A 17,744-nucleotide genomic window follows, 5' to 3' on the forward strand; every position below is an offset into this window, starting at 1 on the left:
CCATGTTTGCACCAGGCCACCTCCAGACTCACATTTTTTTTTTTGAAAAAGAGGTAAAACAAGCCATGAAAACCATGGGTGCACTGGCCGTACAGCAGAATGCTGATCATCTTGGGAGGAGAGAGGGGGTTTATCCCCTGCTCTGCCAAAGCCAAGCCTGCTGCATCCATTACCTAGAATTACTGCTTTGCCTATGCTCCTGCCTCACCACCCCTCTATGATTCTCTTCAGGGACAACAATCTGACCAAACTTCAGGTATGCTGGTATTTGGGCTGATATCACAAGGCTTTTTGGAGTGAGTGTGGACACTCTTCCACCACAACATCCTTTTTTGTGTGTTTTTTGGGTCACACCCAGCAGTGCTAGGGGTTATTCCTGGCTCCAGGCTCAGAAATTGCTCCTGGCAGGCACGGGGGACCATATGGGACGCCAGGATTCGAACCGATGACCTCCTGCATGAAAGGCAACACCTTACCTCCATGCTATCTCTTCGGCCCCACAACATCCTTTTTCTAGGAGGGCTGGCAGCTGAAAATACACTCCCCAAAGCCACAATATCAGTAATAGTGCTTTGAATTTCTGTACAACTTCATTTGGTGGTGTTTTTGTTGTTTTATTTCTGAGTCATACCCAGCAGTGCTCAGGAGTTACTCTTACCTCTGTGCTCAGAAGTCACTCCTGGCAGGCTCGGGACCATATGAGATGCTGGGATTTGAACCAGAGTCTGTCCTGTGTTGGCTGAGTCCAACTCAAATGACTTACTGCTCTCCTATTGCTCTGGCCTCTGTGCAACTTCATTTATTTGAAGCTGTCATTCCTATAGGAACACACTAACAGAATGAACAGCTTACAACAAGACATTACTAAAACTTCTTCCATTGTATTAATAATTTCATTGGCAATATAATTTTCATAAATATGCTTGCCTTGTACTTCTGTTTTTTTCTTTAAATTTTACTTCTCTTTCTTTTTTCTTTGTAATCATTTCTTAAATAACTTTGTTCTCACTTATCTAAAAACAAATATATTATGGTCAGCTATGTCTGATATTTGATGCATTTTCTTTGAATAAAGTTAAAAAATGTAATTTACAATAGTAGGAATAAAACTGAACACCTTGACTTCAATATAACAAAATAAGTATAAGACTTTTACTCTAAGAGGACAACTCTAAAATCTAAGAGGAATTAGAGACCTAAATAGAAGGGAAAATATGATGTATGAATGACTTGGAAGACTTAAGATTATAAACATACCACACTTTTCCAAAATGATATATCAGAAGCAATGCGATTTCAATCAAACAGTTTTGGTATTCTCAAGTTTCTGTGGACACAATGAGAGTTAATAATAAATAAGACTCCCTATAGTCCTTGCTCCACTTCTCCCCTTGACCTAAAAGGCTAAGTAGGTTCTGACCAAGTTAGTACTTGAGAGGATTACCCTTTTAAATTCTGTGGACTGAAGGCTTTTGGAAAGCTGAAGTTAATTTGAAGAGCTAATGTGTGTGCATGTAGGAATCCTGGATTGGATTCCTAGCATTGCAAGGAGCACTCCTCCCCAAATCAGGCTGTGATTTGTGTGGCCCTCAAACCAGAAAAACAAAAACAAAATGAAAGAGCAATACCCACGAAACCATTGATCAGAGTGAGAGGACTCAATTCAACTCATCCAAAGATGACTGTATACAAAGGCTATTATAAAGCTATTTTAATCAAGACAGTGTGGTATTGGCACAAGGACCACTATGCCTTTTAGATAAAAAGGGGGTTCCAGAAACCAAGCTAGGCATGTAAGGACACTTGTTCTGAAACATAGACCAGTGAGAAAAGGAGAGATTTTTCTGTAAACTGTGCTGGAACAAGAAAATATTCATAAGAAAAAGTGAATTTTAACACAACCTTGTATTATGCACCAGAAGACCTACACAAAGTACCTGGATGAATTTCACAAACATAAATAAGAACAGAAGAATACATACTAAAAATTACAGATTTATAAATACAAACAAGCCATTACACAAGAACTATCATGCTGATGTGCATGCTGGGCAAAAGTGACTCTCATTCATTGCTGGTGGAAATGTTGACTGGCCCAGCTTCTTTTTTTTTTAATTAATGTACTTGATTTAAAGAGCATGTGTTACATAGTTGACATAGTTGATAATAATACATTTGTTTCTAGGTACATAGGAGAAAATTATTAAAAGAGAAGTGGGGGGAAAATAAAGAAGTATAGCAATAAGCAAATTTGTGAAAATAAAAATACTTCCAATGAGGTCATTAAGTCATTGTCAGAAGGTTTAGTAAGCAATTTTTATTAGTTGACTATTCTGTTACTTCATTTGTTTCTGAAGATTAGTTGGCTTCAAGACACATTGGAGGGCCCGGAGAGATAGCACAGCGGTGTTTGCCTTGCAAGCAGCCGATGCAGGACCAAAGGTGGTTGGTTCGAATCCCGGTGTCTCATATGGTCCCCCGTGCCTGGCAGGAGCTATTTCTGAGCAGACAGCCAGGAGTCACCCCTGAGCACTGCCGGGTGTGGCCCAAATACCAAAAAAAAAAAAAAAAAAAAGACATATTGGCATCTAAATTGCTGTGTTTCTATGGGTCTGAAAGTGTTAAACAAAAAATGGAGTTGTTAAGTGAAACAAATGCAGTAGCATGGTCCAAGAATTCCAAGCACTACTGCTGATATGTGGCTTTTGTGGGATGTGTGTTTGGCTGCCAGGGCTTCTAGAAGTAGGAGAAGGCATTGGGAGGGTGCCTATGCTCACTTTGAACACTCTGAAAAAAGTCCTAATCAGTTCAAATATCAGAATACCTAGAGTTTTGGTCAGATTGGTGTCTCTGCAGAGAGCCTAAGTGTAGTGGAGAAGCAGGGCCAATTGCTAAGGGGCGATTGTGGGAGGTGGGTACTACAGGCATGGTTTGAGCAGAGCAGCAACTTGACTTGCCCTATTTTGTCCAAGATTGCCAGCTTTCAGTTGTGTGGCTGGTGTACCACACAACTTTTTCATGACTTAGTTTACATCTTTTTCAAGAATGAGTGAGTGTTTGGCACTGGCCAGGTGCAGACATGGCAACTTGGTAAAGCTATTTGGAGAACAATATGGATGTTCCTCATAAAGCTAGAGATTAAGCTTCCATATGAACCAGCGACACAACTCCTAGTAATATAAGCTATAGGCCCCAAAACAACAATGCAGTAAAAACCCTCTTAGTTCTATGTTCATTGTTGCACTATTCACAGTAGCCAAAATCTGAAAACAACCCAAGTACCAGAGAACAGATGAGTGGATAAAGAAACTGTGGTTCATCTACACAATGGAATGTTACATAGTTGTTAAATGTTTAAAAACTGTTAGGAAAAATGAAGTCATGAAATTTGCTTATACAAATATGGAAAGTATTATGCTGAGTGAAATGAATCAGAGAGAGAGGGATAGACATGGAATGATTGCATTCATTTGTGGTATTAAAAACATATGGTATTTGGTGATGGAAGGTTGCAGTGGTGAAGGGGGGTGTTCTTTTTATGACTCAAACCGAACAACGATAATGTTTAAATAAAGATACTATTATTTAAAAATATATATGTGGTATGAATGTCCAGAAATGATAGAAATAAGTGCCAGAAAGACCAGTTCAGGGGTGGCGAACAAGTTTGATACAAAGAGCCAAAATTTTAAACTGAGAGTCAGAGAGCCATCCCGTGCAGTGACCTGTCAAACAAACACACAAAAACATATGATTTTAACAATAATATATGAAACACATATTGCATTTTGCCATTTTGAGTGAGGGTCAAAATCCTGCAGTGATGGCGAGGGTGTGCTGCGTCCTCCACACTAAGAACTAACGGCAAGATTGGGAGACAGGATGATGCAGCCTGGGGGCAGGACTCAGCACGCTCGGAGATCTCTCCTCAGAGGTCCTTCCTCAGAAGCAGCAAAACAAAATCCAAACTGGGCAAAGAGCCACAGTATACAAAATCATGATAAGAGGCAAAGAGCTGCATTCATTTTGGCTGGGAGCTGCATGCGGCTCATAAGCCACGTATTCGCCACCCCTAGACCAGTCCATAGTAGGAAGCTTGCCACAAATAGAGAGGAAGTACAGTTAGGGTAGAGAAAAGCCACTATAATGATAGTTGGAAATGACCACTCTGGACAAGAATTGGGTGCTGAAAGGAGACAAAGTGATATGGATGATAGCCCTTCAATTGTCACAATATTGATAACCACAGTATGTAAAAGGAAATTCAAGGAAGGGGGAACTGGGCATACTGGGGGTGGGAAATGAGCACTGGTGAAGGGTTTTGTATATTGTATGACTGAAGCTCAGCCATGAACAACTTTGGAACTGTATATCTCACAGTGATTCAATTACAGACTTTATTCAAAAATGCTCTCTCTTATCTCTTACTACATAAATGCAAATAAAAACGATGAGATACAAGTCAAGGATACAACTTTGATGTTTGTCAATTATTTTGCCACACATAAAAATCAGCAGAAACAAGTGCTGGCTGTTGGTAGTAAAACAATTAGCCTTATCCACTATTGTTAGCACTATGTACTGGTTTTGTCTTTATGGAAAACAATATAGAGACTTCTTTAAAAATTAAGAATTGAGGGGCCGGAGAGATAGCACAGTGGTAGGGCATTTGCCTTGCACACAGCCAACCCACCCAGAACGAACAGTGGTTCAAATTCCAGCATCCCGTATGGTCCACCGAGCCAGCTGGGAGCGATTTCTGAGCGTATAGCCAGGAATACCTCCTGAGCTCCGCCAGATGTGACCAAAAAACAAACAAACAAACAAACAAATAAATAAAATAAAAAAGAATTAAGAATTGAGCTCCCCATATGACCCAGTAATTACACTTCTTAGCATCTACTTCAAACACCCAAAACTGATATGAGAAAAATCTGTTTATTGTAGCAGTCCTCATAACAGCCAAAAATCTGAAAACAATCTGTGTAAAAACACGAGTGGATACAAAACTGTGGTATATATACATATATGTATATAGTTATAGAATCTACTCAATTATAAAAGATGAAGCACAATAACTTGCCTGTCTATGGATAGAATCAGACTTAATAATGCTGAGCTGAAGTCATGGCGAAGAAGAGGGGGCAGATACAGGATGCCCTCTCTCTTACGTGAAATATAAAGAAACAGGACAAACATAACATTGGCCAAAGGCAACAGACACTGCCGCACCTGCCAATGACCTATAGAACTGATATTGTCCAGGAGGTGGGTGCGATGGCAGGGGACATTGGGACCTAGGGGTGGGATGCTAATACCGGTGGTAGAGTTGTTGGATCATTGTATGCCTGATACCATTTCCTATTTCCTGTTTATTATTAGCAGTATTGCAAATCGCTCAACTTAGAGTTTGTTAAGTTTATATATAGTCTTTCAGAGACGAGTGTTGGAATTTGTACAACCAAAGCTCAACTGTCAACAACTTGCTAACTCTGCCGTGATCTTATAGTGCTTAGTACTCTGCGTTGTGATAACTTGCTAACTCTGTATGTTACGGTGATTGATTTAATTTAAACATATTTTTTTAAAAAAATGGTAGAGCGTCCCATCCATTCAAAGTCCTAATTCAAAAGTATTCATTTCCCGTTATTTTCTGTTCTAAGACGCATGCACGTTCAGTGTGGAACATGCCAAAGAAAACGAAGCCCCGCCAGTCGCGGGATTCCAATCCAGCTCAAGATTCCGGGGCGCTTTCTGCACCAGGAGTTTCCAGATGAAAAATCAGAGTGAGGGGCCAGCTAGTCAGCAGAGGGGAGAAGAGTCTGGGCGTGCAGCAAGGCCAGCCCTATCCGGGTTCGAGATCAGGTCCGTGAGGTCTCGGAGTCCGCTAGGAGTGAGTGATTCCCCAGGGCAGAGCCAGGGGTAACCTCTGAGCATCACCAGGAGTGTGGCAAAATCGGAGAGAGCATTTGGCGCGCCCTGAAATCAGCTCATCTTCGGAGCGCTTACTCTTTGGGCCACAACCGGCGGTGCTCAGGGGTTACTCCTGGCTGTCTGCTCAGAAATAGCTCCTGGCAGGCACGGGGGACCCTATGGGACACCGGGATTCGAACCAACCACCTTTGGTCCTGGATCGGTTGCTTGCAAGGCAAACGCCGCTGTGCTATCTCTCCGGGCCCTGGAGCGCTTACTCTTAAAACCTGTTTTGTTTTTGTTTTTGTTTTTGGGTGACACCCGGCAGCGCACAGGGGTTCCTCCTGGCTCTACGCTCAGAAATCGCCCCTGGCAAGCTCTTGGGGGGAGGGAGAGGGAACCCTGTGGGAGGCCGGGATTGGAACCACTGTCCTTCTGCAAGCAAGGCAAAGCCCTATCTCCATGCCATCTCTCCGGCCCCATTAAAATCTGTTGTTGTTTTTTTTTTTTTTAAAGCAAATAAAATATTCTAATTTCCACTTAAGTCATCTCAAGGGGGGGCGTCACACCGCCCGGGGGTGCGGGTAATGGGTCCACCTGTCTGCCCGTGCGGGGGAGGTCCCAGCAATAGCCTTCTAGAACTAACTGTCTTGGGTCCTGGGGAACCCCGAACCGCGCGCAGGTCCCAGACCTGCCCCCCGATTCCTTCCCGCAGGTCCCCAACCCAGACGCGCACCGGGTGCCAGTTCGGTCCCGGGACTGCGCGCCTCGCCGGCGCCGCGCGCTCCTTCCAGCCTTCTTCTTGCCTTCTTTCCTGCCTGCCTTCCATTCCGCTCCTCCGGCGCCCGGGGCTCCTCGGGCCGCGCCCCCCGAGTTCTTGCGGGCGGGGAGGAGCGCGCCCGGGTCCGGCCCTTCGCCCCGCGCACCCCACCCCGCCGCGGAGCCGGAGCTGCGCGCAGGCGCCGCCGCCCGAGTCGGTCCCGCGCCCGGAGCCCGGACCGCACCCCGCGCCCCGCGCCCCGCCTGGACCATGGGCCCGCGCTCCGGGCTGCCTTGGCCTTGGCCGCTGCTGCTGCTGCTGCTGCTGGTCGCGGGGCCCGGCGCCTCGGGCGTGCGCAAACGGGGCCCCACGGTGACGGCCAAGGTGACCGGGCAGCGAGCCGGCGGGGTGCAGGGGGGGACGGACTGGGTCGCGTTTGCAGGGCCGGGCGGGGTGCAAGCGGGGCCGCACCCCTGGGGGACGGGACGGGACGGGGCGCGCGGAGTGTCCAGGGTCGCCTCCGGGAAGCCAGGCCCGGTCCCCGGGGAGCGCAGGCCCGCCCGCGCGCACTTCCTTCCTTCCTTCCGCGTGGCAGCTTCGGGGCCTGGCCCAGAGAGAGCCCGGGAGTGGGGGACCGGGAGCCCGAGTGCCCCGGTGCAGCCCAGACCCCGAAACCTAAGAACCAGCTCTAGGAGCCCACGGACGACCCGAGCCTGGAGGCCTAGGGAGCCCGGGTTGGAGAAAGGGGCGCGCGCGCACGAGCGGGGATGGTGCCAGCGGGGATGGTGCCAGTGGGCAGCACTGATTTCCATCCCCGTTGGGGTGCCAGGGGTTGCGACCTTCTGGGTATTCCAGTCCTTCTAGAAGGCGGCTGGCTCCAAGGTTGGACGGTTGGCAGATCTTGGGAGTCTGCGGGGAGAGACAGGGACAGAGGGAGGAGAAAATGGGTGCTGGGCCTTGGAGTCTGAACGTAGGGGACATTAATGATCAGTCTGGAGTAAGTCAGGGGAAATGATACGGTTGCACCAGAAATGAACTCCGGCCTGTCTCCTAGACTCCACCTCGTAGCAGGAGGAGCTCAGCTGGGAGGAGGTATATGGGCCCATCCACTTTCTCCCAACTGGACAGAGAAAGGGCCAGCTTTGCAGATTAGAAGGGCTGAGCAAATGATTTGGATTGTTTGAAGGCACTGATTCTTCTGCAGGCGTTGTCTGCTCACAGGCCACACACATGTCCTGCCCTGGGCCTCTGCCAGTAGGGGCTGGAGGTCAGTCTGGTTCCAGAGTAGGTGTCTGTCCCCACACCTTTTCCTTTATGCCTTCTCTGGGCCCACAACATTCCTCAAAACATGGGTGATAGTCCTGGGCACTGTCATGGGGGTGCTTGGTGTTCTGATTATTCTTTTACTTGTTCTGGCTGTTATGTACCTTGCATCAGGTAACCATTCTGCCTTTATGCTGCCTTGTTTCTAAATTTCAGGAAAGGGGGTTTGGGCAATTTATTCCCTTGAGCACTACTACCTTGTGGGGAATCAAACCCAGGCCTCCCACATGCCAAGTGTGTGTGTTCTCTAGTCCACTGAGTTTTCTCCCTCCATTCCCATGTTTTGTACCTTATTTATTTATTTATTTTTGGTTTTTGATTTTTGGTTTTTGGGCCACACCCGGCCTTGCTCAGGGGTTACTCCTGGCTGTCTGCACAGAAATAGCTCCTGGCAGGCACTGGAGACCATATGGGACACCGGGATTCGAACCAACCACCTTTGGTCCTGGATCGGTTGCTTGCAAGGCAAACCCCGCTGTGCTATCTGTCCGGGCCCTACCTTAGTTATTTTTAATTAAAAATATTTTAATCAAGAGCTCCCAGGTTCAATCCCTGGCATTAACATGGTCCTGCTGGATATAAAACCCCCCCCCAACCCATTTGCCACTGCCCCAAAATAGATTTTGATCAGTGTTTGTTTGAGATTTGAGGCTGCAAAAGGGGGAAATTGTCATATTTTCTTTTCTTCTTTTGTGGTGCCAGTGAGAGTAAAGAGATAGAGCCCAGAGCATGTGCTCCACCACTGAGCTACCTTCTCCCCTCCTTTCACTCTGTTTCTGTGCCCTCATGAATAAACCTGCAGGATGCTGCTGCTGCAGTGTGTGTGTGTGTGTGTGTGTGTGTGTGTGTGTGTGTGTGTGTGTGTGTGTGTGTGTGTGTGTGTGTGTGTGTGTTGGGGAGTGCCATGTTCCTACTTGGGTCAGACTAAGAAAATCCACGTTGAGGTAGAGCCATGCAGGCGGGCTTTGGGCAGACAAGCCTCCCCAACCCTCTCCCACTGGTCTCCGGAACTTCCCTCACTCTGGTTTCCAGGTATATGGAGGGCCCGCTCCTCTCAGTCTAGAAGGGCTATTTTAGGGTTCCTTTGGTGTTTCTCTAAGACAATGCCTGTCCTCAATTCTTTCCCTGTGGCTGTATCCTTATTGAGTTGATTCCAGGAACTTAATTATTTCTTTGGAGAAAGCATCTTTTCTTGACCCCCCTGCTACCAGCTCCTGGGTCAGCTCTGTTCTGGGGGTGCTGCCTCTTCTCCAGCACTTTTGTCTTTTGTGCCACTCATCAAGTTCTGTTCTATAAACAATAGCACAATTTTTGCTGCTTTGGCCATGCAAAAAAAAGGGGGGAAATGCCACACGGAGCACTAAATATCACATCATCCCATGACAGATGAGCTGATGTATTGGCAGCAGCTCCTGTCTGGAGCTAAGCTTGACAGTCTTTACTTCGTGATTTTTCTAAATTGTAAGACATCTTTTTTCGTTGACAACCCTTCTTCTATATTTTAAAGCCATCCTGTGAATGTCTCTCTCTTTTTAACTCATTCAAATAGTAAATTGGTTCATATGATCTAAACTCACTAATAGACTGCCCTTTGTCTCCATGGCCTTTTCAAAGATATTCTGCCTTGGTCTCACCTTAACGTTGTGATTTGTGAAGCAAACTGTATTTAATTTTATTTCAGATAAAACAGAAAGGGAGAAGGGGAAAGAAAAGCCCAAGAGAACTCATAAAAATTAGCTGCAAAGAGATGACACCCTCTCCTGGATGTACTGTCTCTCTGCTGCTACAAAATGCTGCAGTAGAGAAAGAATTGGTGCAGGAACAAAGCTCTAGGGAGAGGGGATGGCTTTGTTGGGCCCTAAGTAGAGGACAGGCTGTGTTTTGCTGGGTCTTAGGAGCCACATCGTATCCTGCACCACTGATGTCTCTGACCACTCTGGAAATCAGCAGTGGAGGAATTTACCCACAAAAAAAATTCTAAAAGGCTGGCCTGTTGCTCATCTCCCATACTGTCTTTTCAGTTTTCTCTGTTCTGGATGAGTAAGTTTCCACACAGACCTTCCCCCAAAAAACTGGGAAAAAGAAACTTGCTATAGGATTTAGGGTGCCTGCTGGAAAAGAATCCTGAAAGGCTTCATTGGACATTTCTGAAAGGACTTAGTCCATTTTCTCTCTACCCCCCAACAGTGTTCAGGGCTTACTTGTGGCTCTGCTCCAGCAATCAGTTCTGGTGGGTTTGGGAGACCATCTGGGATGCTGGGATGGAACCGGGGTCAGCTGCGTGCAAGGCAAGCACTCTACCTGCTGTATGTACTATTGTTCTATCTTGAGTTCATCTTTAATTCTGGGTGTGGTGGGGGCTCCAAGACAATGCTTGACTACTCTCAAAAATAATTTATTTTCTTTTTTTTAATCTTTATTAAAGCACCATGATTACAAGTGTGATTGTAGTTGGGTTTCAGTCATAAACAGAACACCCCCTTCAGTGCAGCTTCCCACCACCACTGATCCCTCCCACCTTCCCCACCCCTGCCTGTATTTTTTTTACAGTTGCTTTATTAGATGTGAGTATGCATAAGTATATCACATATTTTATACCTACAGATATATTGAAATCATACAATTTGTGAGAATAATAGAGCATGGCCGTGAGATCAGTTGGGGTCAAATCTAGTCATTGAGATATATAGGTCATCTGCTCTACAAATGGATCCACATCCTTAGCCTCCTCCTCTTGCCTTCAAAGATGGTGATTTGATTTTATTCATCATGAATTCAAAAGTAATCTTTTGAAGAAATATGTGATGTAATGTTGCATGGACCCAGCTGTGCTGGAGGTCATCAGGTCTACACTTGCTTTGGGGGCCCAAGGGCCACACTTAGGGACCAGTGGCCAACTGTATATGGAAGGCCTGTACTCCAGATATTTGTATTTCCTCCCTGGCCCCTGAGTCTATTATAAAAAAAAATCTTTAATCAAGTCCCAGTGTAATACAGAGTTAGAAAGTTGTTCATGATTGAGTTTGTCATACAATGTACAACACCATTCACCAATGCACATTTCCTACCACCAATGTCCCCAGTTTACCCCCTCCCCTCCCTTGTGGCAGACAATTTTCTTCTGGCTTTACTCCTGACTCTGCAGTCAGAGCCTGAAATATCCTTAAGTCTATTAGAGTATTTGCCCATAAAATCTGAATTTTTCAGGTACTCTAAGGCTTCTAGAAACTGAGAGAAAACCAATCTCTCCCTTTTAGACACAGTGGTTTGCAATATAGTTACTAAAGGTGCATCATACAGATCACGTTATCTCCTTTCAGTTCAGAGTGATCATTTCCAACTGTCATTGTCATGGTGGTCCCTTCTCTGCCCTAACTGCACTTCCCCCTGTTTATGGCAAGATTCCCACCATGGAGTTGATTAAGAGACTATGGTTAATCTGAGTTATTTCAATGTCTGGGCCCTCCTTGGTGCTCACATACATGTTTTGAAGGAATGTGTGTGAGTGGAATGTACCCACAGAATGGGGTTAGAGCGTCTTTCATTTAATCCTGTCCTTCCATAAAGTCCTGCTGGGCCAGGCTTTCCGATGTGCTGAAATGACTGGATTTTTATTTTACTTCTCTTGGATGTGTGACCTTTTCAAGTTCTAACTTTCCATTCTGCTTTCAAACCGCACTCAGGTCTTCTTCGATGTGAGAATCGGAAACAAAGATGTGGGCAGAATTGTGATTGGTCTCTTTGGAAAAGTGGTCCCCAAGACGGTGGAAAATTTTGTCGCTCTGGCCACTGGAGAGGTAGGCTCTAATTGCTTTTCTTCTCTACGTCCAAAGTCAGATCTTTTTACCTTTAAGCTAATGGTGAGAAATAGCCTCACATTGTAGAAGGCCTGAGAAATCCTCGGGTCTGGCCTTTCTCACCAGCTGTTTGAGGTTTATCTGTCTGTACTATATGGACCATGGATGATATTATAAATATCCAGACAACTCTTGGCAGAAATAAGATCCCTGCTCTGCTTTAAGCCAAGCAGAATGAGGTCTTCTGTGAAAATATATATTATGTTAGACTTATATTTAAATCTATTTACATTCTTTGTTCATAAAATCTGAATTCTTCAGGCACTCTGGCATTCTAAGCCTTCTAGAAACTGACAGAAAATTAGTTTTTTCTCTTTTCCTTTTCTTTTCTTTTTGGCTTTTGGGCAGTGACACTCAGGAATTACTCCTGGCTCTGTGCTCAGAAATCACTCCTGGCAGGCTCCGGCGACTATATGGTTGCTGGGGATCGAATACCACCCCCTTGCCCAGTCCCAGGTCAGCTGTGCGACCAACAGTGCTCTCACTCCGGCCCCTTTCTATTGTTTTATGGTTTTTTTTTGTAGTCTATTTCTTAATTCATTTTCTGATCAATGTTTCTTAATAACTCAATACAGTTCTAGAAATAGTTTGTGTGACTTTCTCATTTTGTTATTTCCAGAGAAATACTTTAGTTTATCTTTCAGGATGGGTCATGCATGCTTGTATATTCAGCTATTGTAATCTCTTTAGAAAGGTTATGGATACAAAGGAAGCACATTTCATCGCGTCATCAAAGATTTCATGATCCAGGGCGGAGATTTCACCAGGGGAGATGGCACTGGTGGTAATGTTTGCTTTCTTTCTTTTTCTTTTCTTTTTTCCCTTCCTGCTTACTGATTAAAAGCATAGGTGAAGCCAAGTTTCACTGAAGTTGTTGAATAACAAGATGTTAAAAACAGAACCATATGGGGCTGGAGAGATAGCATGGAGGTAGAGATTTGCCTTGCATGCAAAAGGACGATGGTTTGAATCCCAGCATCCCGTTTGGTCCCCCTGAGCCTGCAGGGAGTGATTTCTGAGCATAGAGCCAAGGACCCCTGAGCACCCTCAAAAAACAGAACCATAAAATTCAAGTTGCAGCACTGGGTGCTCCTCCTTGCTGTAATCCCCTTAACCGTGGTGGATCTTAAAATCTTGTACTTGAGTATTCCAGGCTACTTGGAACAGGAAAGAATAGGATTTAGGGATTGAAGAGGTGATATAGTAGATCAGGAACTTGCCTTACATGCAGCTACCCCAGTTTGATTACTAAAACTACATAACGCCTCCAGAGCCACTCCTATGCACAGAACCAGGAATAGAACACATGAGGACCATGTGTGTCCCAATACAGATGTAGAGGCAGACCCTGGATCAGAGTGGGACATACCAGATTGGATGCTGAGTAGACATTCTTTGACTCTCAAGATAGTGATGATCAAGCATGTTCCCACTGGCTTGACAACTCCTACCGTCTAGTTCCTTCCTTTTTCATCGTGGAGCCCAATCAGCTGAGTCTGGTGTGGGCCTAGGTGAGAGACCAGAAGGCCTGCCATTATGCATGATATGCAGTATTTAAGGCTTCTGGCTGTGGGTATGCTTTAGTCCCTGGGCCCTGCTTCTCTGAGGAGTCTACTTCTTCCTCCCCTTGACTTTGCTTCTTTCTGTTCCACATCCCTACCTGCTACTAGGGTCTCTAGACCAATGTCACTACAATCTCTTGTTTCTCCTGGAGGAACTCCTGGTCACAGGAGTTATGCTAACCCTCTTTTATGTTTTTCTCATCAGGAATAAGCATTTATGGGGAGACGTTCCCCGATGAGAACTTCAAGCTGAAACACTATGGCATCGGTTGGGTGAGCATGGCCAATGCAGGGCCCGACACAAATGGCTCCCAGTTCTTTATCACCTTGACCAAGCCCACCTGGCTGGATGGCAAACACGTGGTCTTTGGGAAAGTCATCGATGGGATGGTAACTTTTGTTCTCATTGAAAACTTCTGATTATGAGAATACTTGAGTGGTTAATTTTTAGTCTGTGGATGGGTATTGTGGGCTAGCTGCCCTTCATAGGTTAATATATGTGGCTTGGCATTTTAATGGGTAAAAACTGGAACCTGACATAGGGAAAGTTGAGGATTTAATTTCTCTAGATAAATATTCTCTAAATGAATATTCAGGATACTAATTTACTTGATATAAACAGAAACTACATAGCATGACCCAGAAAAGCCAGGTCCTATACCTGCATACAGTGGGGCAGTATCCTGCAACACCAAGGAAGGCTGACCTGACACATGCTGTGACACAGACAAACCTGGAGCATTTTCTGTGCAGTAAAATAAGCCAGTCACAAAAAGATGAGTTGATTCTACTTAGAGGAGGTATATGACGTAGACAAACAAAAACAAAGTAAAGTGGTTGTCACCAGGGACTGAGAGAAGAAAGGAGTCCAGCGGACACAGAGTTTCACTTCTACAAGGTGAAATGCTCTGGAAATTAGCTACATAGCCTTGTGAATACAGAGAACTCTCTTCTTGAAGGTGCTGAATAAGATGGCAAGACTTAGGATGGCTATTTGTAATTAGTTCATAACCAAGTACAAGTGAACCCTTTTTAAAAAAATACACAACAAAAACTCAGAACCAGACCAGATACAAGTCAGCTTCAAAGATATGGACAATAGCAACAAAATTATCAAAGAGAATTCAAATATATTTGCTGCTGTGACTCAAAGTTTATCAAAGGGAGTCAGTCCATAGACCTCCCACAATATGGGGGATATGTAGTACCAGGATCCAACTTAGAATGCAGATATGCACTGAGCTCTCTTCTGTCTTCTTTCTGAAATATCTACCTGAAACTCTTGGGTCCCCCTTAACTACTGCCTGAAGTAATTCTCTAAGTAGTTCTAAATCGGCACCTATAAAGCTGAGCCAACCCAGCTCAGGACCATCCTGGATGATCTTGCCTTCTTCCACTTTCGTTTTGTTTAGTTTTCAGGCCAGTTATTCTACATCCCTCAGGCAAATCCAAACCAACCAATCTCCCTCATTTCCATTCTTCTCTGCATCTTCTATTTCAGTCCTGGATTCTGTAGGGGACTGAGCGGCTGACTCAGAAACTCCTTCTGAGCTCAGATGCATCCACTCCAGTCTGATGCTGTCTTCGCAAGTGGGAGGAGAGAGAAACAGGGAAACATATCACCAGGGACAGCAGTTTACAAGAAGTCACAATAAAGAACTCATGAGTCCCAATTCTCCACTGAAGAATCTATTTTTAAAAATGAACTCTAGGAGATGGAGCACTAGCACAGTGGGTAGGACATTGGACCCCTGGGTTCAATCGCCAGCATTCCATATTGCCCCTGAAACTTCCTGGAATGATTCCTGAGCACAAAGCCAGGAGTAACCTCTGAGTACCATGGAGTGTGGCCCCCTCCAAAATGAACTCCACCACTCTGTGAGTCTCCTTGAGGGTTCTGCTTGTACAGTTAGATTAACATACAAGTGTGAGTTAAACATGTCTGTTTTGTTGTTGTTGTTGTTGTTATTGTTTTACTGGACCCATCCCAATTCTACTCACCTAACAGTGTAAATTCATTCATTCTTTTTGTTTTTGTTTTTGTTTTTGTTTTTGGGCCACACCTAGTGATGCTTACGGTTTACTCCTGGCTATGTGCTCAGAAATTGCTTTTGGCTTTGAGGAACCATATGGGATGCTGGGGATTGAACCCAGGTCCGTCCTGGGTCAGCTGTGTGCAAGGCAAATGCCCTACTGCTGCAATCACCCTGGCCCCAAATTCATTAATTCTTTTGAGTATTTTTGAATGCAGAAAAAACTGTGGTTCCTTCTGGTCATGACTTCCCATCTACCCATTAGTATGCATACTGGGAAGCTGCTGCCTCATGTTAGAGGAACATCTTACAGGCCACTACCTTCTGTGAGAAACTCACAAAAAAAAAAAGATTGCTTTCAGAGGGAAACACTAATCAGGTGTGTGTGTGTGTGTGTGTGTGTGTGTGTGTGTGTGTGTGTGTGTGTGTGTTTCAGACAATTCTTTTTTTTTCCCCCCTCCCCTGTTTCAGACAATTCTAAGTACTTTGGAGAATCTCTCTAGTTCTGTCCCTTGATCCTTCAAGATATCATCAGGCCTTTTTGTTAATACTAAACTTTATGAGTTCCATGTCAAATGAACAGATGTATAGAATTAGAACTTTATATATAGAAATAAGTACTTCAGAACTGGTGACAAAATACGTACAACATAGAAATTTTCCATTTTAACAATTCTGGGGGCCTTTTATTAAAATTGTGCCAGGTCATTCAGACATATAGCTACTGCTTTAGGTATTTGTGTATGTATACTCAGATACTCTACTTAGAAACACATGTAATTATTGGAAGACTATTGCATTTTAATTTATATTAGCCCAAGTTGGCTGGATATTGGATTATTAATGGATCCCTGTCCAAGGCACTCAGCCAGTCTGTTGCTATTTTTATCTCAGTTCTCTCTAGAAAAGTCACCAGAAACGAATTCCTTAGTTCTTTAGTGTGATTCCTAGGTACATGGCTTGTAAAGGTTTCCAGGAAAGAGCCTTTTTTAGCCTGTCCAGAACAGTGACTTGAAGGTCCATTAGTATCATGCTCAGCCTACAGATGAATTGCTTGGGTCAGCTTTCAAATGGTCAAACCCACCACCAATCTACCTCTAACTCTGTTTTTTATCACATTTTATTAAGACAGAATACAGAGTAGGGCAGAAGTCATTATAGATTCTTGGGTTGGGATAGAAGTAGTAGCTTCTATTAAAGTTAAGTTCTTGCAAATATACCTACATTCTTTTATCCACGAAACACTCATAAGACATGAGGAAATATATGCATTTGGTTCTTTACTAATGAGGATATGGAGAGAAGTTCATTTTGCCATATGTCAGTTTCTGGAATGTGCCCTAGACTGCCTGCATAAGCGTTTTTAATAAGAAGGGAAAGTCGGGGCCGGGCGGTGGCGCTGGAGGTAAGGTGCCTGCCTTACCTGCGCTAGCCTAGGAGACGGACCGCGGTTCGATCCCCCGGTGTCCCATATGGTCCCCCAAGCCAGGAGCGACTTCTGAGCGCATAGCCAGGAGTAACCCCTGAGCGTTACCGGGTGTGGCCCAAAAAAACAAAACAAAAAAAAAAAAAAGAAGGGAAAGTCACCCACTTACCCAGGGCTTTATAAATGAACTTTAGAGATGACAACAGGTGGGCTTTTCTCTTCCCAGACTGTGGTCCACTCCATAGAATTTCAGGCTACCGATGGGCATGATCGTCCGCTCACTGACTGCACCATCATCAACAGTGGCAAGATCGACGTGAAGACACCCTTTGTGATCGAGGTCCCTGAGTGGTGACGCTGCAGCACCAGACGCACACTTGGCAGGCCTTTCCGTGGGACGAGCTTCCACGTCAACTTTCGCTTTGTTTCTCTTCGTCTCAGATCAGAAGAAAGTTCTCAACAATCTACCACTCCGGGCTTAGTTTGCATCACTTCTGAGTGAATCCCTAAATATTTAGGAACTTAGCCTTCCCTACCCATGGTGCTTTGTTTTTGTTTTTGTGTCATATCTGGCAGTGATCATGGGTTATCCCTGGATCTGTGCTCAGAAATCACTCCTGGCAGGCTTGAGTGACCAAATGGGATGCCTGGGATCGAACCCAGGTCTGTACTGTATTTGGCTGAGTGCAAGGCAAATGCCCTACAGCTGTGCTATCACTTCATCCAATGGTGCTTTTTTTTTTTTTTTTTTGGCTATTGGGCCACAACCAGCGGCACTCAAGGGTTACTCCTGGGTCTGTGCTCAGAAATGGCTCCTGGCAGGCTCAGGGGAACCATACAAGATGCTGGGATTCGAACTGGTGTCCATCC

General features: G+C 44.9%; 1 protein-coding gene across 1 annotated transcript; it reads left to right on the forward strand.

Annotated features, from left to right (window-relative positions):
• Positions 1-6,917: 6,917 nt before the first annotated feature.
• On the forward strand, positions 6,918-17,400 carry PPIC (peptidylprolyl isomerase C). Its single transcript, XM_049771408.1, has 5 exons — positions 6,918-7,057; positions 11,680-11,793; positions 12,544-12,637; positions 13,621-13,805; positions 17,101-17,400. Exons 1-5 carry the CDS (start codon positions 6,944-6,946, stop codon positions 17,227-17,229), a joined length of 636 nt encoding a protein of 211 aa, XP_049627365.1. The 5' UTR covers positions 6,918-6,943; the 3' UTR covers positions 17,230-17,400.
• Positions 17,401-17,744: the final 344 nt, after the last annotated feature.

The sequence above is a fragment of the Suncus etruscus genome, chromosome 4 (assembly GCF_024139225.1).
Source record: "Suncus etruscus isolate mSunEtr1 chromosome 4, mSunEtr1.pri.cur, whole genome shotgun sequence".
Lineage (NCBI taxonomy): Eukaryota > Metazoa > Chordata > Mammalia > Eulipotyphla > Soricidae > Suncus > Suncus etruscus.